General features: G+C 55.8%; 7 protein-coding genes across 7 annotated transcripts; 4 read left to right on the top strand and 3 right to left on the bottom strand.

Annotated features, from left to right (window-relative positions):
- Positions 1–767: 767 nt before the first annotated feature.
- On the top strand, positions 768–2,202 carry THITE_2092533 (uncharacterized protein; the record flags this gene model as incomplete). The annotated part of the gene is made up of 2 exons (XM_003657313.1): positions 768–1,548; positions 1,694–2,202. 2 exons carry the CDS (start codon positions 768–770, stop codon positions 2,200–2,202), a joined length of 1,290 nt encoding a protein of 429 aa, XP_003657361.1.
- Positions 2,203–4,439: 2,237 nt separating this feature from the next.
- THITE_2122958 (uncharacterized protein) lies at positions 4,440–6,891 on the top strand. Its single transcript, XM_003657312.1, has 4 exons — positions 4,440–4,616; positions 4,692–5,297; positions 5,384–5,586; positions 5,673–6,891. Exons 1-4 carry the CDS (start codon positions 4,613–4,615, stop codon positions 6,750–6,752), a joined length of 1,893 nt encoding a protein of 630 aa, XP_003657360.1. The 5' UTR covers positions 4,440–4,612; the 3' UTR covers positions 6,753–6,891.
- Positions 6,892–8,378: 1,487 nt separating this feature from the next.
- On the bottom strand, positions 8,379–9,846 carry THITE_2122954 (uncharacterized protein). The gene is made up of 2 exons (XM_003657311.1): positions 8,611–9,846; positions 8,379–8,454 (listed from the first exon to the last, which is right to left on the bottom strand). Exon 1 carries the CDS (start codon positions 9,657–9,659, stop codon positions 8,616–8,618), a length of 1,044 nt encoding a protein of 347 aa, XP_003657359.1. The 5' UTR covers positions 9,660–9,846; the 3' UTR covers positions 8,379–8,454; positions 8,611–8,615.
- An 18-nt stretch (positions 9,847–9,864) lies between these two features.
- On the bottom strand, positions 9,865–10,916 carry THITE_2070828 (uncharacterized protein; the record flags this gene model as incomplete). Its single annotated transcript, XM_003657310.1, has 2 exons — positions 9,865–10,581; positions 10,651–10,916. The coding sequence occupies 2 exons, from the start codon at positions 10,911–10,913 to the stop codon at positions 10,035–10,037; spliced, it is 810 nt and encodes a 269-aa protein (XP_003657358.1). The 3' UTR covers positions 9,865–10,034.
- A 1,055-nt stretch (positions 10,917–11,971) lies between these two features.
- THITE_2122946 (uncharacterized protein) lies at positions 11,972–14,853 on the top strand. Its single transcript, XM_003657309.1, has 4 exons — positions 11,972–12,094; positions 12,216–13,448; positions 13,511–14,700; positions 14,833–14,853. Exons 1-3 carry the CDS (start codon positions 12,079–12,081, stop codon positions 14,458–14,460), a joined length of 2,199 nt encoding a protein of 732 aa, XP_003657357.1. The 5' UTR covers positions 11,972–12,078; the 3' UTR covers positions 14,461–14,700; positions 14,833–14,853.
- A 117-nt stretch (positions 14,854–14,970) lies between these two features.
- On the top strand, positions 14,971–15,811 carry THITE_2122945 (TAF10-like protein). The gene has a single exon (XM_003657308.1). It carries the CDS (start codon positions 15,290–15,292, stop codon positions 15,668–15,670), a length of 381 nt encoding a protein of 126 aa, XP_003657356.1. The 5' UTR covers positions 14,971–15,289; the 3' UTR covers positions 15,671–15,811.
- THITE_2122943 (mitochondrial 37S ribosomal protein RSM19) lies at positions 15,812–16,951 on the bottom strand. Its single transcript, XM_003657307.1, has 4 exons — positions 16,784–16,951; positions 16,630–16,645; positions 16,360–16,539; positions 15,812–16,283 (listed from the first exon to the last, which is right to left on the bottom strand). Exons 1-4 carry the CDS (start codon positions 16,824–16,826, stop codon positions 16,250–16,252), a joined length of 273 nt encoding a protein of 90 aa, XP_003657355.1. The 5' UTR covers positions 16,827–16,951; the 3' UTR covers positions 15,812–16,249.
- Between the last annotated feature and the right edge of the window lie 3,478 nt (positions 16,952–20,429).

Genomic DNA, 20,429 nt, shown 5'->3' with positions numbered 1-20,429 from the left:
GGATAAAATTGCCGAAGCAAGGCGACGTCGGGCGGGTGTGAAAAGGAAAGCAATCTATGTCCCAGAGCGTCCATTCGCCGCCCGCGCTATCACGCAGGAGCACCTCATTTCCATTGCCCACCCCATCACGTCGACGTGTCGATCCGGGGCTGCATTGTCGAGCAGCGATATACCTGATCCGGACCATCACCTGCACAACGATGGCCAACGTTCGCAACGGAGCAACCGGGAAGTGGCCGCCGATCAGACGGCCGGGACGTCTCCCAATGCGGAGGCATACAGTTCCTCTCGCGCGGCCATGGATCACACTCTGCTGCCCGCCCAGTTGTCTCGCCGCCGGGGCAACCAGTGGGGACCGAAGGGCCTGGTCACGATATGTCATTCGAAGATCGCGTTTAGTGTTATCTTTCAGGAACGGGACATGGGCGGACCCTCATGCGTCTACCTACTATGCAGGGACGGCTCCGCCGTTCGTGCTCACGGGGGTTGGTATCGCCATCCCGGTCGATATTGCTCCGACGCGAAGGGCCGGCCCAAGACGGTAGATAAAGCCGCTCCTGGCCCGGCAGTGCTTCGACGCCGAACCAGATAATAGGAGAGAGTGACTCGCCGCTGGTCACCATACTGACTGCGGCAGCACTTTGGCTCAATCTGCTCTGTCGCCCGAGGTGTCCTGAAACTCCCATCTCCATCTTTAAGTTCCCCTCTTCCCCTGCCTCGGCCATAACGTTCGTATCCATTCCGGACACTGGCCGCAGGTAGTCATCATGATTGTCACCAACCTCGTGTTCGCTGCCGAACTTGCGGCCCTGGGCCTGGCCTCGGCGCTGCCCCCGAGAATCGGGACAACCAGTCTCGCACAAGCACATGGAGACAGCGCCAACCGCGGCAGCGGCACGGCCTCGCTGAAGCAGGTTCGCCGTCCTCGATACCGTTTCAACGGCGCCCGGTCCGTCTACCGGACGTATCTGAAGTACGGCGCCCCGGTGCCCGACGACCTTGTCAAGGCCGTGGCCCACACCGACGCGCTTTACGCGGCCGAGGTGAAGCGCGCCACGGGCAGCGCCGCAGCCGAGCCTATCGACGAGAGCGACCAGGCATACATCACGCCCGTCACGATCGGCACGCCGCCGCAAACGCTCGAGCTCGACGTCGACACGGGCTCGTCCGATCTCTGGGTCTTCTCGAGCCACACGCCCCCTTCGCAGATTCACGGTCAGCAGATCTACTCGCCCAACAAGTCCAGCACCGCCAAGCTGCTCGAAGGCCACACCTGGAGCATCACCTACGGCGACGGCTCCGCCTCCAGGGGCAACGTGTACATAGACAACTTCACCGTGGGCGGCCTGACGGCTGAGAAACAGGCCGTCCAGTGCGCCCAGCAAGTTTCGGCCAGCTTCACCCGAGAGACCCACGTCGACGGCCTGATCGGCCTTGGCTTCAGCACGCTGAACACCGTCAGCCCGAAGAGCCAGTTGACCTTCTTCGACAACGTCAAGTCGGGGCTCGACAGCCCGGTCTTCACGGCCGACCTGAAACACGGAGCTGGTACAGTTTTTTTTTTCCCTTTCTTTCTTTTTACTTTTCTTTCTTTGTTATTTTTTTTCTCGCTTTTTGGGCCTTGATCGCTGCACTTTCAGCAAACGTCGGGATCTATTATCTGACTCGGCCTGGGTGTGGCCGTTCGGCGCAGCGGGTACCTACGACTTCGGCTTTGTCGACAAGGCGAAGTACTCGGGCGAGATCACGTACGTGCCCGTGAACCCGGATCCCGGGTATTGGGCCTTCAACTCCTCGGGCTATGCGATCGGCTCCGGCAAATTCAGCGCTTCGGCGATTACGGGCATCGCCGACACGGGTACATCCCTGCTATATCTGCCAACCGCCATCGTGACCGCGTACTACCGCCAGGTCGAGGGAGCCACCAACAGCCGGACCTACGGCGGCTACGTGTTCCCTTGCAGCTCGTCGCTGCCCTCCTTCACGTTTGGCGTCGCCGACGCGAGGATCACGATCCCGTCGGCGTACATCAACTACGCGCCCATCACGCCCGGGTCGTCCACGTGCTTCGGCGGGCTGCAAAGCAGCAGCGGGGTCGGCATCAACATATTCGGGGACGTGGCGTTGAAGGCGGCGTTCGTGGTGTTCAACGGCGGGAGCCCGCCAACTATTGGGTGGGCCCAGAAGCCGCTGGCCAAGTGAGCGACCGCGAGAGTGTGAAAGGATGAGTTACGGCCCTAGGAAGCACCTTGGGGGACCGCGGCTCGAGATGGGATCCAGGGAATATGCGGATGCTTAGAGCACTCGGGTGGGAGTTGAGTTCCACAATAAACGATAGTGGATTTATGTAGGGTGGTCAGAGCCGCTGAGAGTCCGATGCCTGCGTTATCCTCGACATCTTTCGTGTCCTGTCATGCGATAATATGCGAAACTATCACCGATAGAGCCAGACGAGGCACGAGAGGGAACTGTGGAAGATAACACAACGACACGACATACCTAAACACGTGAGGTGCAAGGACGATGGGGAGCGCCCACTCTTTTCATTTGCAATCCCTTGCGCGCAACGTTTTGTCAAACTGTTTTGTCTAACTATCGACAACGACCCCTGCTTAGCGGGGTCCGGGGAGTGACATCGGCTCGCATGGTGAGAACTTAGTGTACTTAGGACAGAAATGTGGGCTGGTTTTACGCCCGCATGGGCTGCTACCGTTGTTATCTCCTGTCCACAATCGAGCGCTTCCGACGCTTTCCGGATAGTTACGCACCTCCCTTTACCGGAGAGAGCAGGTGGCAAGCCCGGGGAAAAGGGTGCGGTGGGGGAACTTCCTCGTCGCTGTCGCGCTATTATTTGGAGTCCTTACTGCGTCCGGTAGGTAAGCAATTAAGATAAGATAGTGTGTACTGTACTGTACCGTACATACCCGAGTTGCAGCAAGCGCCTTGCTCTGCTGAGAAGGGAGTCGTGTGCCGCGCTAATGCCAACGGACGGCCCGACACATGGACCAGCGCGGCCAAGAGATGCCCGATGGGGAAGGCGCCAAGGTAATTCGCGGCATTGATAGGACGGAGTGGCGTGGCCCAGCGACGGCGGCCGCCAAGATCCCGCCGGCTCAGCTTGGCGCAGAGAGTTGAGCCTATACCCTTTCCGCCTCCCGACGTCACTTCACGTGTTATGTATGTTATGAACGCTCGAGTGCTGCGATCGCTCGTGCGAAGAAGATCTTGGGTTGTCTCAGATGACACGGAGGACGCAGCGTTGTCTCGGGAGGAGGGTGGCATGGGGGCGCGGCAAAATCGGCATGGCGAACACCTGCGCGGAATACCGCCGATCTCCCCAGCATTGGGGTTTGTTGCGACCTGCCTACTTGGGACTCGCCCGTCGACCGTATCGGGTTCAGGTTCCCCCGAGCGTTGTATCCGCCTGCCTTGGCCCTCTCCAACGGCGAATCGAAGGTTCGCGGCTCGACAGAGATATGGCTGGGGCCACAGAGACACAATGCATACCACAGTAGTGTATGGAGCTGCTCCGCAGGCCAACAACCAACGGGTGGATTTCGATAGTTGGAGGAGCATCCCATCTTGCGCCATTGCGGATCCCAGGAAGCGAATCAATATCCGATGCGCCGAGAATGTTCGTTCCCTCAATCGACCGAAGTTCCACGAGGTGTTCACAAATACGTCTTCTAGCCACTGCGTACTGAGTAAGCGTCAACCAGGCAGCATGCCTGCTCAACACCAGCGTTCCAGGAACGGTGTCGGCGCTCTGGGTCCGGCCAGATCCAGGCGCTGTGGTCTATCTGTGCAATTACCCCGCCAGCGAACCACTTTCGGCAGAACGGTCGCCATTTTTGTTTATTGCCCAGCACCGCTGCACAAGCGTTGATGCATTGCCGTGAGAGGGAGGGAAGAAAAGTATTCCGTAGTGTGGAACATAAAAGGTGTTTTGGCGGATAATGGACGGAGGGCAAACAACCGCGTCTTTGAGCGTGCCACTGAGAAGCGCCTGACCAAAGCCAGGCACCTTACTTGCTCCTCGCGCAGCCGAAGCATCTTGGGGCTGCATGATAGCCTCGGTGAGTGTGCGGGCGAAATGCCCAGGAGGGAAGGAACAATCCCTTCTCCGTTACGACACTAGGACAAGATAGTAAGGTCCCAGATTGCAGGCAAGACTTTGCGCGGCGCCACAAATCAGCTGGGCTTGGCTGCATTTCCACCCGCCTCCAGTAGCGCAATCCTCCACTACCCACCCTTGCACTCCACATGTCGCCATCCAAACTCGAAACAGCGACGCAGGCCCGCTTGGTATCCACCAGTCCCGAGACCGTGGCCCTGACAGAACGCACTACGGAATACTGCGTACCCTTCACGACGACTTGCACGCGAGAGCGAAGCACCCGCACCCAGGAGGTACCCACCAGTCCATATATCAATTGACCCGGCAACTTGGGTCGCCCTTTGCAACCTGCTGCTCGTTTCTCTGTCGTTCTTCCTCTCACTTCTGTGGTGTAGCCGTCCCAGCCTGCGTGCCCGTGTGCTTCTCTTGACTCCGGGCTCGCACACCTCCCCAACTCTGCGCCGACGCAGCCAACCGACCGGCTAATAAAAAAAGATGGGTAAGCGCTCCGAAGCAAATCTGGCGACCGAGATCAGCGTATGAACTTGCCCACTTACCATTTGTGCATGTGCAGCGGAGAAGCCGTCCTCGTCCGGCCACGGCTCAGTTGCGTCGCCCACCGAGGCTGTGGGCGACGTGGAGAAGCAGCCTCATGCCCCCGCTGGCAACGGCCATGCGCCGTATCTCAACCCGTCTGTCATGGAGGAGGATTATGAGGGCAAACCGACCGAGGAGGAGCTGGCCGTCCTGCGCCGCGTGCCTGGCACCATTCCCATTATCGCTTATCTCATCTGCGTCATTGAATTCTGCGAGCGCGCCTCGTACTACGGCGTCCAGCCCTTGATCAGCAACTATGTCAACCGCCCGCTCCCCCCCGGCGGCAACGGTTATGGCGCGCCGCCGGTCGGAACCCAGGAGACTGGCGGCGCCCTAGGTATGGGGACCGTTGTCGCCAATGCCGTGACCCAATCCTTCAGCATGCTTGCCTACGCGTTGCCTCTTGTGTTCGGCTGGCTCGCCGATGCCAAGACGGGTCGCTTCAAGCTGATCTGCTGGGGCGTTGCTGTGTTCGGTACTGCCCACGTCCTCCTGGTCGGGGCCGGCGCAAAGGATCTGCTGGCAAGCGGACACGCCAAGGGCCTCTTCTTCCTGGCGGTCTACATCCTGTCCGTCGGCGCGGGTGAGTGCTCCCCTTTCTTCCCTCCGGACGCCGCTGCACCCTGTGAACTCGGCCTCCTGATCGTCGCGGCTAACCCGGTTTCTCAGCAATGTTCAAGCCGAATGTGTCGCCTCTCCTGCTCGACCAGGTGACCACGACTGTCCCCAAGGTGATCACTCTCCCGAGTGGCGAGCGGGTTATCGAGGACCCCGAGGCCACCGCCGAGCGGGTCATGCTCTGGTTCTACCTGATGATCAACATCGGTGGCTTCATGGGCGTTGCCACGGCCTACTCGGAGAAATACGTCGGGGTAAGTGGCGCTCTCTGAACGCCTAGTTGGTCTCCAGACGTCAAGCGCGCGGGTCCTAACTGACTTTGTGTGTGTGCTCTTTTCAGTGGTGGCTCGCCTTCCTGATCCCCCTCCTTCTCTACCTGCCGCTGCCATTCCTCCTCTGGTTCCTCAGCAAGCGCGTCATTCTCCACCCGCCTGGCGGCAGCGATCTGCCCAATGTCTTCCGAGTCCTCGGCATCTGCTTCCGTCGGGGCGGCATCAAGAGGATCGGCCGTCACGGCTTCTGGGATCTTGCCAAGCCCTCCGACATTGCGGCAGCCGGCCTGAGCGACAAGTACAAGACGCGGTGGAATGACCAATTCGTTGAGGACGTCCGCCGGACTTTCCAGGCGACCGGCATCTTCTGCTTCTTCCCGATCCAGTACCTCAACGACAACGGTATTGGCGCTGCGGCTAGTTTCCTGTCGACGATGCTGGAGACCAACGGGGTGCCCAATGATGTCATCTCCAACTTCAACTCTCTCAGCATCATTGCCTTCGCCCCCGTGCTCAACTATGGCCTGTACCCTCTCTTGCGGAAGCTGAATATCCACTACGGACCGGTCGCGCGCATTACCACCGGCCTCGCCTTGTCGACCATCGGCGGCGTGGGTTACACCGTCCTGAACTACTACGCCTACCAGCAGTCGCCTTGCGGAGAGTATGGCTCGAGTAACTGCCAGATCGGCACTGGGGTCGCGCCCATCACCATTTGGTGGATGGCGATTCCTTTCGCCATCGGCGGCATTTCGGAACTGTTCGTCAATGTCCCGGCCTATGGAATCGCCTACTCTCGCGCGCCCGTTAACATGCGTGGCCTCGTGTCCGCGCTCAACTTGTTCAACACGGCCGTCGCCTACGCCATCGGCTTGGCCTGCTCCTCCGTCATCACCGACCCTTATCTGACTTGGGACTTCGGCGGCCCTGCCATTACCGGCGGTGTGCTGACGATCGTCTTCTACTTCACCTTCCGGCACATCGACAAGGAGGAGTATGTGCTGGGCCACGCAAACCCAGACGAGGACTACCACTTGGAGATGGAAGGAACTCGCAACGTCGTCGGCGAGAACGCGCTCAACAAGAGCTCCAACCGGCCGGCGCCCATTGCCGACAACGAGGAAATGATGATCTCGCAGAAGCAGTAGCCGAGATCTCGAGCGGAAGGGTCACGGATTGGAGTTCGGCGTTTTCTCAGTCCCTCTGCGTCCTCGGCCCGCGGACGGGCGCGGTTGACGAAGGAAGGAGGGCCGATCATGGCCGCTGGTTTTGTAACATAGTTAAAATTATACCGTGCCTCCCGCTTGCTCAACTTGTACTTTCCAGTGCACAGGATCCAGCTGGTTCGGTTGGTGGTTCCTTTTTGTCCCTTTCTGTCCAGACCCATTGTTTCACCAAGGCGAAGACTCAATGTACCCGGAGGAGCATGATGCCGAATTGCCGAGCTCCTCCGACCCAGGTCGCCATTCGGACCGTTTGGATGTTGATGACCAGGGTGTCGTTGTCAAGGAGGAGCGACCCTGTCTTGCCGTTGTGTACAGTTTCGACCGAGGCATCCGTCAAGCCGGATGCGCAGGGGGGCAGTGGATGCAGTGTGAGAGTAAAGGCATCGGGTAGTTCCATACCGCGCGCTATGTTTGCGGATGAATACAAGATGCCTTGCTCCCCATCATCCTGGTCCTACAAGCGTCGAGCAAAAATTGGCTTCGTTTTGCGTGGATTACTGATCATGGTTGGCCAGTGTCCACATGCGCTTCTTGATACCGTGGACGGATTACGAGAGACTCGGGAGAAACCCGCCGCGGCCAGCCTCAAACTGCGCAGGACCGAGTTCCCTGAGCTCCTCCCCCCAGAACTTGAGAGGATCAGGGTGAATTGCCACCACACGATGGAGGGGCGGATCGCGACAGGCAAGCCGTCAACTCAGCACCCAATTCGACAAACTCATGAACCCACGGGAAGAAAAACATGGCCAAAATATCGTCTCAGTGGGGTCCGGGGGTTCACGAGCCAAACCATGCCCCAAGCCTTCAGATTTCTTCTCCACGTCTCGAGAGCCAGTCCCGTGATCGCAGCGAAAAAAAGAAGGTAACATGGCCGGTCAGACTTCCATCGACACCCACCCCGCTTGAGCGCCCGAAGGCAAGACCCCAAGATACCGGGGTACCGATCATCGCCACTCTCTATACAGCCACGGCTCGAGGCCGGACCGCCACCTTTGCAGGCAGAGCGAGAGTAAGAAAAGGACCTCACAGTAGGGCATCGAGGATATCGTTCATCAACCCGGGTGGGATCTGTGGCTCCTTTAGGGAACACAAGAGAGGACAACTACTATAGAAATGATTCTCTGAAGTATTGTCGCATGAGGAGAAAAAAAGAGAAAGGAAACGGAAATCGAGGGAGCGGGAGACGCAAATATATAGGCCATGCTTGGTGGCCTGTGCACGTCTGCAAATTTGCTGGGCCCCACTCAGGTTTCGTGGCCCACAATGACACTTTGGTGCTGGAAACTGGAGCCTGTGATTCTGCCGCCCGAGACCGCCAAAATTTCTCCTCGTTCGCAGATCCGTCTCCAAATCAACAGCAGTAAGAAGAAGGCGAGGACCAAAGGATCTGAATGCGAACTTGACGTTGACTGCCTTTTTTCGATAGGAACATTGCCAGATATTCGAAGAATGGGGTACCCATTGGCATTAGACGTGTTGGCTAGTCGTCGTGCTCCTCCCGGTTGAACTACTGCAACGAGTGCGACTCGACAAGCCGTTGGCTGAAGCCAAGCTAAGGTCCAGTTTGGGCCGGGTCCACCGACGATCCTGTGATTAATGCCAGAAACTGCAGCAGCTCGCCAGACTTGCATTTCTGAGTCAGTGACCGATACTGCGATTCGAGCTCTCTGACATTGAGCTTTCTGGTATGGAGCTTTCAGCGCCACGTGCCGCTGAGCGACGGCATCGGCGTTGGAAACCAGCCATCAGCGACCGAGAACTGCAAAGACTACGCCCTCACCTCATTCAGTGTATGTCACCCTGCTCTATCCACCATCTAACCGCCGGAGTGACCATCTCGTCGAGTCTGCCAGCGTCCCGATCCTTTGCCGCGGCTCGCGCGCGCGTGCTGCTGATGGCATCCGCACCAACCTGACGCCCTTCAACCATCTCGATCCTACGCCCCCAGTCTTTGCTTCCTCCTACCTCGCTCAGCGCTTCTGCCTTCCCCAGGTTTTCTAGATATGCCCTTTGCGCCGTCTCGTCGCCCCACTCGTCTCCTGTCCGCATCGTTACTCGCAGCTTCGCACGCCGGAAGAAGGGATCGAGCGCCTTGTGCATCGGCGAGGGCCCAGCGCTGGCAGGGGGGGCCGCAGAGTCGAGCGGGCCGTAGTACTTCGGGTTGAAGATGCGGATGAGCGTGTCGAAGCCGACGAGGAAGACCTGCTCTGTCTCGCCGGCGCCGCCTCCCTCGTTCGTACCCTTGTAGAACTCGGCCTCGGCCAACGCAGCACTCTTCTCGTGAAAATACGGCGCCTTCGCCAGGCCGAGGTCGATGCTGAGTCCCCCGAAACTCCCCTGCTCCTCCCGTTCACCGGAAGCCGATTCGAGACCGCCCAGCAAAGCGTGCTGCACGTCCCCGGCAAACGCCCACATCATGGCCAGCCGCCGGTCAAAGGATGCCGGCTTGGCGCCCTTGTCTGCGTTGTTGACCGACAGCAGCAGCAACATCCGCAACGAGTCCGATGCTTGGCCGCGTTCGCGGTGGAGCTGGTGGATGGCAGAGGTGGCCATGCGTAGGTGTGCGCGCGTCGGCGGATTGAAGGAGGAGTCGAGCACGATCAAGGAGCGCGGTCGGGAGCGCGGAGGAAGGGGTGCTGGTTGGCCATGGTCGGGCGGGTCTCCCCGAGAGAGCGTGGGCGCAGCGGTGCAGAGGATTTGGAGATTCGAGCCGGAACTCTGGAACAACGACAGAGCTCGCGAGAAGAAATTGGCAAGTGACAGCGCCGATTCCGACCAACGGGCCATCGAGCGCTCATCAACATCGGAGGGGTCGCCAGGCGGGGACATGGTGAGCTTGTTCGCCCTTGGAAGAGGACAGAAGCATAGCGGATTACATCGCAGCGGAGGAAGTGGGGGGCGGGGCAACAGAAAGGGCCGCTGCTTATGTCATTGCTGTTGACGGGACCGAGTGACTTCCCAAGACAGGCCCTGTTCAGTAACCAACTCATTGAGGGCCTTCGTAGCGCAGACCAAGCAAGGTTTCAAAAGAAATGCGCCATAGGTAGCAAACTGGGGTATCATATGCGTCCTACTCGTTTAAAAACAATAGAATATCAGTCCCCCAAACGCCTGAACCGTGCAGGACCATCCGCCACAGCGCCTCATCCTCGGTCGTTGCCCATAAGTATCACTCCGTACTTTGCATCTTCACAAAATGGCCTTTCAGCGAATCACCGGTTCGCCCATCAGATCGGGCATGTTTGAGAAGTTGCCGGACTGGGATGACGGGTAGCGGTCAAAGGCATCCAACAGCTCTTGGAGCCTTGCATCCTCCTCTGCGAGGCTCTCCATGGGCAGCACACGGGCATAGCCCTCATCAACATCGGTGCCCGGGGCGCGCGCCGGCCCGCGTACAGTTCCGCGCAGCGGTTGGTCGTCCAGAGCGTAAAATTTGATGCCGCGGATGTGAGTGTCCTTGCCGTTCTGGTGGTTCTCCTTGATGTGCATCTGCACTATCCAGCAGCACAGGGAGTGGCCATCCGCCCCCCCGCCGCAGTCCGCAATAGGAACATCCTGCCACCCGACCGGGTGGGTGAGCGGGACCTCTGCGAATTGGATTAGGTCGTGATGGCCGGTGCCGGCCAGGAAGACGATATGGGCTGGCGTATATGACTCGTCTTGGTTGTAGTCGACGTAGAAGCGGATGGCTCGTATCTCAACGCGGCGCAAAAAGTGAACGGTGAGCAGATGCGGCTGCTGGCCGTCTGACCTGTTGCTTGCGGTAAGCTACTTGCCAGCGCGTAGGCCGAGGAAGAAAAGCGGGGTGGGAAATACCTACTGCCAGTATTTGTCCAGGTCATCGCTGAGCAACTCGGCCACGCCGTTTCCTGGTCTGTGACTGCTGACGCCGAAGTGGGCCAGATTGTTGATCTCTTTCAGGCCCAAGGCCATAGGATCGAATACGGGAGCCCGCGGATCCTCCGACGACTCGGAATTCTCCTCGTGGCTGCCGGTCTCCTCGGCTAGGTCCTCCGTCATAACGTCGACGAGCAACTCATCGTCGGCCTCTGCAAATTCCTCTACCAAGTCTTCATCGCTCATCTCGACACGCTCAACCGGCCTGCCTGGTGGATGGCGAAATTCGCCCTCCGAGATCTCCCGGTCTCTCGCAGTGGCTGGAGACGGATGGAGGCCAATGTTAGTCAACGCCACTACCTCATGGAAGTCGTAAATTCCAAGCCGGAGTCCCTCAAGAACGGCGACCTCGTTTTCTTGTTCGAAGACAATGGGCCTCCGCCTGTGTAGACCGCGCGGCGTGTTGAGGTCGCTCTTTGGATCCAACTCGCCCAGCACTCGCCGGGACAAGGAAGGACGAACAAGCCCTGCGCTCATCGGAACAGCAGAAAACAAGAAGTAACCTAGCGCCAAGAAGGAAAACCAAGAATCCCAGTAGAAAAAATTCAAGCAGAGGAAAGCATCCAGCCAACGAGACGACGGAGATAGAAATGGAGGGCTGGACGACCTCAAGCAATGCTTCAAAGGGAGTTAAATAAGAAGAACCCGCCAAAAAAAGCGAAGGAGTGAGTGGTCGAGCGAGCTCGGGCTGCCCAGCCGAAACGAGGCAATAAATGTAGCGGGGAGATAGCAAAACAAGGGGGGAGAGGAGGGGAGTTGGTGATTGACAGACATCGCCGGGGTGAGGGACTTACACCGGGGCATGGCAGCGACACGTGCAGCCGGGATATTGGATCCGCTGGTTTGTTTGGGTTGAAGTTGTGCGTGCGTACAGAGTACACTGTTGACCACGGGAGATCTGATAGAAGCACACTTGGTGGCCTACCAGCAGGACATGCTATGTTGGATCCACGGCCTCGGGCTGTGGCGCAGACCTTGACTGGCTTCCTCTTGCATTGTGAAGTTGTGAATCCTGGTGATCGCTAAGTCTTGGCCCACAGTTTGAGAAACTTGCAAGCACCACCTTCAAAGAGCAAGCAACCCCTGCAGGGCCCACTTGTGTCTGCACTCCATCAGCCCACAACCCCACAAGGCCAGGCAGATTCAAATTCTAATTGGATGGCTTCCACGTGACCTCGTGCCGCACTCGCGTCTCGGCCGAACATTGACGCGTTGGGACCAAGACGACGTCTCCTTCCTTCCTCGAAGCAGCAGCCGACGGGAGCCTGGACCCTCGGCTGTCAACCGGGCAAAATCGAGCTCCCAGACCAGAAGAGACGCCACTGCATGATCGCATCGATCATTTTTCAAGATGCCGCCGGCCCCAGGTGGGTCCATTTCAATTCATCCACTCCATCCAAAGGGCAACTGGAGCCCCTCCTCCGTTTGCGCTTGTGTGACACTCTCGCATGGGGCCGGGGCGAAACATTCTCTAACAACGAATCGCAGAGGCAGACACAATCCGCATTCTAGTCTCAACCGATAATCATGTTGGCTTCGAGGAACGAGACCCAATCCGCAAGGATGACAGTTGGCGGACCTTTGACGAAATCATGCAGCTCGCCCGCACTCGGGACGTCGACATGGTGCTCCTCGGCGGCGATCTTTTCCACGATAACAAGCCGTCCCGCAAGGCCATGTACCAGGTCATGCGCTCGCTCCGGAAGAACTGCCTCGGCATGAAGCCTTGCGAGCTCGAGTTTCTCAGCGACGCCGCCGAGGTCTTTGAGGGCGCCTTCCCACACGTCAACTACCAGGACCCCGACATCAACATCTCCATCCCCGTGTTCTCGATCCACGGAAACCACGACGACCCCAGCGGCGACGGCCACTTCTGCTCCCTGGACTTGCTGCAGGTGGCGGGGCTGGTCAACTACTTTGGCCGCGTGTCCGAGGCAGACAATATCCACGTGAAGCCGATACTGCTGCAAAAGGGCAAGACGAAGCTTGCCCTGTACGGTCTGAGCAACGTGCGCGATGAGCGCATGCACCGCACATTCAGAGACAACAAGGTCAGGTTTTACAGGCCAAACCAGCAAAAGGCCGACTTCTTCAACCTGCTGGTGCTGCACCAAAACCATTACGCGCACACTCCTACCAGCTACCTGCCCGAGAACATGCTGCCAGACTTCTTGGACCTCGTCATCTGGGGCCATGAGCACGAGTGTCTCATTGATCCCCAGCGGAACCCCGAAACCGGGTTCCACGTCATGCAGCCAGGCTCGTCGGTTGCCACATCCCTGGTTCCCGGCGAAGCTGCCACCAAGCACGTTGCAGTCCTCAAGATCACGGGTAAGACCTTCGAGGTTGAGAAGATTCCCCTCAAGACGGTCCGGCCTTTTGTCACTCGGGAGATCGTTCTGGCCAATGACAAGCGCTTCAAGGGGCTGGAGAAGAAACAGGACAATCGTCAAGATATCACAAAGCGGCTCATGTTGATTGTGGAGGAAATGATCGAGGAGGCTAATGCGGCTTGGCAATCAATACACGGCGGGGATGATGAGTTGGACATCGACGAGCAGCAGCCGTTGCCTCTGATCCGGCTCAAGGTGGAATACACAGCCCCCGACGGCGCAAAGTTCGAGGTCGAAAATCCTCAGCGCTTCTCCAACAGGTTCGCTGGGAAGGTGGCAAACCAGAACGACGTCGTCTACTTTTACCGCAAGAAAACGGGGACAGCAAGTGAGCAAGCTCACTTTCCGTGTGCAGCACCGACGAGCAACGTGGCGCTAATGTCGAGACAGGGAAAACCAAGGATATGAAGGCACTCCCCGCGGGCGTGGCGGAAAATCTCGGGTCCATGGATACGATCAAAGTCGACACGCTGGTGCAGGAGTTCTTTGCCCAACAATCACTCAAGATCCTGCCGCAAGCGCAGTTTGGAGACGCGGTCAACCAGTTTGTCAGCAAGGACGACAAGCACGCGATAGAAATGTTTGTTATGGATTCGCTCTCTGCCCAGGTCAAGGGGCTGCTGCAGCTGGACAGTGACAAGATTACCGAGGGTCTCGACTCTCATATCGAGGAATTCCGGAAAGTCATGGAGCAAAACTTCATCTCGGGCCAGCAAAAGCAAGCACAGCGGAAAAGGAGGTTCAAAGAGAGGCCGGAACACTGGGACTCGGACCTGGATGGTCACTGGACAGCTCAGGCGGACGCGATCGAAGAGGTTCCCGGGTCCCCGGATCCTGCCATCAGCCGGCCGGGCCGTGCCCGGCCCACCTCCGGGGTTGCGTCCAATGATGAGGATGGCGAGCTGTTCGGTGAGGAGCCTGCAGCAGGAGCCGCTGCGCCTCGGCGGACGGCGACTGCAGCTACAGGAACGTCGAAGAGGGCAGCCTCTGCCCAGAAGACAGCGGCTCCTGCAAGGAAGGCGGCCGCTCCCAAGAAGGCTCCTGCGCGTGGTCGCAGGAAAGTGAACCCATTCCACGACAGCGACGACGAAGAAGAAGAGGAAGACGTGATCATGGAAGATGACGATGCCGAGCCAGAGCCTCCTGCCAGAGCGCCACCCCCCAAGCCCACGCGGGAGACTCGGGCCCGAGGACCTGCCAAGACTCGCCAAACCACACTGAACTTCTCGCAATCCCAGAAGCCGAAAGCGGCGCAGAACGCAATTGAGATCAGCGACGACGAGATTTCTGACGATGATGCGTTCGAGTCGATGCCACAGACGAGAAGCAGGCGGCGTTGACGGGGTAGGGCACAGGCGTGACTTGAGATGACTTGTCAATGTCGATAGGAGATGTCCCTTCTACTTGGCTGTACCTCAGTACGAAGCTTTGGCAGAGCAGATTAGAGCAAAACCGCAGTCAAGCGCCCTGTGAAGACTGTCCTGGCTGTCCCCGCGTTTGCGTCAAACCAACCCTTGCAGTAAAGTAACTGATGACTAGGAGGGAGAGTACAGAGTCACCACTTAGGTACACCTTAGTCCGTACGTTGATGTTGCGGAAACCTCTGGTGCCGCGCCTTGTATTGTCTTCTATCACCACGCGGCACACAATGAATCTCGACAAACATCTTTGGTCTCGAGCATCCTCCAGTTGTTAACAGCCCGATGACGTAGTTCTAATCAATCACGTGACTCGCGCGCCTTTGGTCATCTTATCAATCGCCAACCTCCTTCGGCTTCGAGGTCGCTCTCCAGCTTGTGCCGGAGATCTCGCCAAACACATCATCGTCCAACATGGCGGCCAATCCTCCTACAGAGAATGCAGAGCAAATGCCTGCCTCACTTGCGGGGCCGAACGGCGCACACGCGACGGGTGAGCCGACGAGCGGAAATGCGAATGTGACCGCGACCACGATTCCAAGCGTTCCGCCTGCACCAGCAGAACCCAAGTTACCGACGCGGAAAGATGCGTCGCTCAAGGAGTTTCTCAACAAGATGGACGAGTATGCGCCGATTGTACGCGGACCCTCTTTCCTCCAGGAGATACTGGGCGGGTGGATGGAGAGAGTATGCTAATGCGAACGAACCCCCCCGTGGCGGACAGATCCCGGACGCCGTGACCAACTACTACATGACGCGCGCCGGCCTCCCGCCGCCGCCGCAGACCGACCCGCGGCTCGCGCGCCTCCTCGCGCTGGCGACGCAGAAGTTCATTGCCGACATCGCCGCCGACGCGTACCAATACAGCCGGATCCGCGCGAGCAACACGAATGCCAACAACCCGATGGGCAGCCTCGGCGCCGCCGCGGGCTTCCCCATCCCAGGCCAGCCGGCGAACCAGCCCGGCGGCAAGGACCAGGGCCGCGGCGGCCCTCTGGGGATCCAACGCCCTGGATATGGCGGCGGCGGCCAGGGGGGCAGCCAGAACCGCACGGTACTGACCATGGAGGATCTGGGCATGGCGGTGGGCGAGTTTGGCGTCAACGTCAAGCGGAGCGAGTTTTACCGTTGAGGAGGCTTCGTCTGGATGGAGGAGACGGGACTTCTATTCTGTTTTATTCGGCGTCCTTGTTTGTCCTTGTTTCGGCGTGGGTTTCTGGAGAAGGGCGGGGCGCATATGACTTGGCGTCAATGGTCGGAATTTGAAATGCTTGCTGTTGCCTAGAGCCAAGGGACACAATGGTTTCCGGGGCCTTCCTACCTGTATTTGCGAATAGCTACGGCGTTAGAGGAGGACTTTTGGCGTTTAGGCCCGAGCATGGCGGAAGGTAGTAAAGTATTGGCGACTCGTTCAAATGCTCGTGATTGTTCACCACATCTCCGAGATCCTGCTCATAACGCCAGGCTGTCCAGGAGGATGGCCATTGTCTCCAGCACTCGGCCGTGAACGCCACACCAACACGCGCCTCGGGGCCCCATGCCTACGCTCGAGCTCGGGCCTAGGAGCGAGCCAGTACTTCCCAACCTCGTATTGTCACACGTTTTGTATCTATATGTACATCAAAGCACCAGCACCAACCCCTGCAACCCAGCCGGGACGCAGTTGCAGTAGGAGGCCGCGCGCCGCAACGCCTGCACAGCAGCCTCTTTCTTATTTCTTGTTCCAGATGAAGGTCTTCCTTGTTCTGTTGCGACGTGATCATCAGCAAGAGTGCTCTCTGAAAGGTCTGCAGGGCGCGGGGCAAAGGGGTCATGTCATACGGAGAGAACTCGCCGAGCTTGTGGCCCACCATCTCCTCGGTGATGGTCACATCATGATAAACCTTGCCATTGTGCACCTGGAACTTGAGACCAACAAAATTGGGCAGGATGGTTGCCGATCTCGCCTGGGTGCGGATGGGCGCAACCTTCTTTCCTGGCTCAGGCCGCACGATCGGTAGTCTAGGCAAGGGCAAACGGTCAGCACGTTTCGACGGACGGACGGCCAGACTGGCGGACAACGGGTGAGACGCCGCTCTGTCGGGCTCTTACGGAACAATATGCGGCCCTGAAGAAGCGTCAGTCAAGAGAGGAAAGAATGGAGCCAAGGAGGAAAGGAAAAGATTCGCGGCGCCAGTGTCTGGGGAGAAACCGAAGAACCGCCCGAATCAGCGACAACGGGAAGGGTGCAAAGTCATCACATTACCTTTCCAGACCGACCGCTTTAGCAAGCACCGTGTTGGCTGCATGGTCGCCACTCACAGAAGAACACCACTTGACGAGGGCCGCCAGGGGAAACCCGTGGGTGGGAAGCGATGCCGGTGATGTGACAGAGCAGGTTCGCGAACGGACTGGCGGGTCCCACACCTGCACACCGGCTGCCGGCAGAAAAGAAGAAAAAGAAGTGGGGCATTGGTTGCGGTCACGTGTGGGTTGACTGTAACTGAAGCCAGAACCGAGCACGCCGCTCTTCACTCCAACCACGAATTGTTGATCACACCCAAACCGTCGCCTGCCTGTGCTTGTGCCCTTCCTGGCGAGCTGAAGCACACGGTTCTGGTGACATACCTGTGGCCCGTCCAAACGGGAAAGATACTTTGCTGCCGCAGAGCGAGCGGTGCTGAACGCCGACTATCGGCGTCCATTCCCGTGTGGTACGCACAAGCGGCGCGTTGCTGGAATTTGTCGAGACCGCGCAGTAGATTATCAGCGACCCCTTGGAAGGGAGCAAGGTCTGCTGTACAGGGTCGCAAAGCGCCCCGTTGGCCGTTGCAGTGCAGCGAAAAATGGCCATATTGCTCGGCACGTGGGATGTCAAGGATTGCCACATTCATGCCCGCCGGTCTCTACACGCCACCCCTTTCGTGCAATACAGTATCGCCGCCCGCAGGCTCGCCCCCTGCCCATCCACGGCCAGTGACCCCACAACGCAGGAGCAGAGACGTGAGGTATGCCCAGAAGGTACGCCGTGTCCCTCTGGACAGGTGCTTTAACAGGCGCGAGGAATGTATCCTCAACAAGTACATGCATAATAGCTCAGATATTCTGAGTGGTTAACTCCGGTGCGTGGCATCTCTGCAGTGTGAGCTTAACAGTCCTAGGCTCTTACATCAAGGCAGGTGAAGAATAAACGAGTAAATAAGCTTAACGGCCCTCCAAGGCTAGGAAAGAAATGCTTGACTAAGCTGTCTTGAAGAAGAAGAACTTCCATAGCGATGAAGATGGTGTTTAGGGAGAGGCCCCATTGCAATAAGCTGCAGACTTTCTATTTACATATAGGATACTGAACTGTGCCTCACCCTAGTAAGCAGTGAAGCGAAGCTTGACGGACGAAGTTGATGCCATTGCCAACTGTAGCCACCACTGCGCTAGAGGTGCAGGGTAGGTAGCTCAAGGTAGCTACCTTACTACAACCGCTACTATAGCAGTTCTCCAACACTATTTACATAGCTTAAAGCCGCTAGAGCAGGTTTAACAATTGCTAATATGTTAGATTAGGGTATTGAGCCTATTAGTGAATTTAGAAACCTAGTTTTTTTTACATTTTAACTTATTATATTTATATTAAGAAGCTTAGCTCTCTAGTTAGATATAAATAAGTAGCTTATAGCTTATTATCTCTTTCTTTAAGCAAGTCTGCTATCGCAAATGCAATAGTGATATAACTTTATAGTATAGTATTTGTTGAGATTGGGTTATTCTAGAAGCTTTGCGGTACTATAGCTTAGAACTAGGCAAGAGAACTTAGAAGGGCTTACAGAGCCTAACAAGCCTATAGCCTTCTATAGTGGCAGTACAGCATAGGCTAGATAAAGGACTAATATAGGTTTGCGTTGCGTTGAACAGCTTTGTATTCCACTATTGAGCAAGCATCTCCTCTCTCGCTTATATACCCACTGGCCTAGGTGCAATGTTCTACACGAGCTAGCGGGCTGTGGGGCGGATTTCCCATACTCGCAAAACTCATTTGGCTAGGTTTTCTAAAAAATTGGTTTGCGAGCTTGCGAACTAGCTCCAACCAATCACCGGTCCCACTGCCTCTGTAGCCCCACCTACTTTAACCCTAAATTTAAAGGCCTTACCAACCCTAACTCTAAATAGTATATATATAGATATATAGTCCTTTGACTAAAGTATCGATATATATAAGCTAGTTCTGTTTTAGTAAAGGTTTAGCTAAGATATAGCTGTTTAAATATAGTAGGTGCAAGGTAGGTGGGAGGTGCAGGGTAGGTCGCGTAGGAGAGGTGCAGGGTAGGTCGGTTGGGAGCAGTGCAGGGTAGGTCCTTTGGGAGATAACTACTACTACACTAGAGATGCAAGGTAGGTAGCTCGGGGTAGCTACTTTACTACAACTACCACTATAGCAGTTCTCTAATACTATTTACATAGCCTACTTGCTATAGTAGGTTTAACATTAGTAGCTCTACTACTACAAGTTGAAGCAAAGTCTTTAAAGCCTTTTAGAAGTTGCATATAGTTCTCTTTATCTAATTCTCCATTGAGAAATGCCCCTATAAAGTCGATTTGTTTAATTTTCTAATCTTCTACTGTAGCAATAGCAAGTAGAATCCGCCACAAAGGCGATATAGTAGTAGAGGCGAAGGTTTCATTATAATCGAGGCCTTCTACTTGTTAGAACTCTCTAACTACTAGCTAGGCTTTAAATTTAACTATTTAGTTATTCTTATCTTTCTTAGCCCGAAGAACTAACTTACTAGTTAAAGGCCTACGGTCTAGGAGAAGACTTTTATAGAGAAGGAACTTAAAAGTTTCTTAGCTAACCAACTGTTCAAACTCACTATAAATAGCCTTTAGCCACTGATCCTTATTTTAGTTCTTTAGAATCTGCTTCTAAGTTTAAGGCTCTTTAGTGGTTGTAATACCTAGTCTTAGAGCTTTAAAGCAGTAGGTTTTAGCACTATTTATAAGAAAGTTTGCAATAGTATAGTCTAGCTATATTCTATCTTAGACATCGGTAGGCTCGTCGATATCTATAGATAGTAGGTTGTTTAGAGGGGAAAATATAGGTTTGGCCTTCTAATATATAGATATAGTAGAAAGTCTTTTAGGCTCGCTACTTAGCCTACTATTACTATCTAGTATATTAGGTTCTTTTATACTAGGTGTAGTAACAGTGGGAGAAGGAGGTAGGGCAGGCTAGCTAAGCCTACTTTGTATAGTATCTATAGAAGTTGGATCTTCATCTATATCTACTATATCGTCTACCCCCTCTCGAACTATATTTTCCTCTTTATAACCACTATTTAAGGGGGTCTCCAAGGTAGTAGTAATCCTAGATATAGTATCTAGTTCATCTAGTATCTTAACGAAAGATGACGTTACTACTACCCTTCTAGCAGGAATCTAAACTAGGTAGGTCTTAGAATTTAGAACTGCTAGGAGCCTACTAGCCTCTATATAAGGCAGTAGTTTTAGGGACTTAGACTTTTTCTCGTACGGTATAAGCAGTTCTATATTAGAACCTATAGCTCTATACTAGCTTAAATTAGGCTAATGAGTAACACTAGGCTCTAGTTCGTCGAATAGAGCTTAGTAGGGCGTTAGGTCCCTATTTGTTACCGCTATAGAATTGATCAATTCTACTATACTAGGCAGTATAAAGCACTAAAGGTACTGCGGCAACTAGAGTCGAACTATAGTAGCCTATACTCTATTAAGTAGAATGCGTATAGACCGCTTAGCTAAACCGTTCTACTTATAAGTATATAGGTTAGAGGTTGAATAATCAATGCCCTTCTTAGCTAGCTAGCTTTATAATAGGCTATTTACTTTATTACCGCTATCGAAGTGCAATTTAGAAGGGTACCTTCTATACTTGTTCTTAAGGT

The sequence above is a fragment of the Thermothielavioides terrestris genome, chromosome 6 (assembly GCF_000226115.1).
Source record: "Thermothielavioides terrestris NRRL 8126 chromosome 6, complete sequence".
Lineage (NCBI taxonomy): Eukaryota > Fungi > Ascomycota > Sordariomycetes > Sordariales > Chaetomiaceae > Thermothielavioides > Thermothielavioides terrestris.
Note: the sequence above shows the minus strand (reverse complement) of the source record. Positions and strands in the feature narration are given on the sequence as shown.

Excerpts from the sequence above, each read along its gene's own strand:
- THITE_2122958 (XM_003657312.1), top strand. Across the intron at positions 5,298-5,383 it reads CATCCTGTCCGTCGGCGCGG|CAATGTTCAAGCCGAATGTG; the intron begins GTGAGTGCTCCC and ends CCGGTTTCTCAG. Across the intron at positions 5,587-5,672 it reads ACTCGGAGAAATACGTCGGG|TGGTGGCTCGCCTTCCTGAT; the intron begins GTAAGTGGCGCT and ends TGCTCTTTTCAG.
- THITE_2122954 (XM_003657311.1), bottom strand. The coding sequence starts at position 9,659 with ATGTCCCCGCCTGGCGACCCCTCCGATGTTGATGAGCGCTCGATGGCC.
- THITE_2122946 (XM_003657309.1), top strand. Across the intron at positions 13,449-13,510 it reads CAAGAAAACGGGGACAGCAA|GGAAAACCAAGGATATGAAG; the intron begins GTGAGCAAGCTC and ends ATGTCGAGACAG.
- THITE_2122945 (XM_003657308.1), top strand. The coding sequence starts at position 15,290 with ATGACGCGCGCCGGCCTCCCGCCGCCGCCGCAGACCGACCCGCGGCTC.
- THITE_2122943 (XM_003657307.1), bottom strand. The coding sequence starts at position 16,826 with ATGCAGCCAACACGGTGCTTGCTAAAGCGGTCGGTCTGGAAAG. Across the intron at positions 16,284-16,359 it reads AAGCTCGGCGAGTTCTCTCC|AACAAGGAAGACCTTCATCT; the intron begins GTATGACATGAC and ends ACGTCGCAACAG.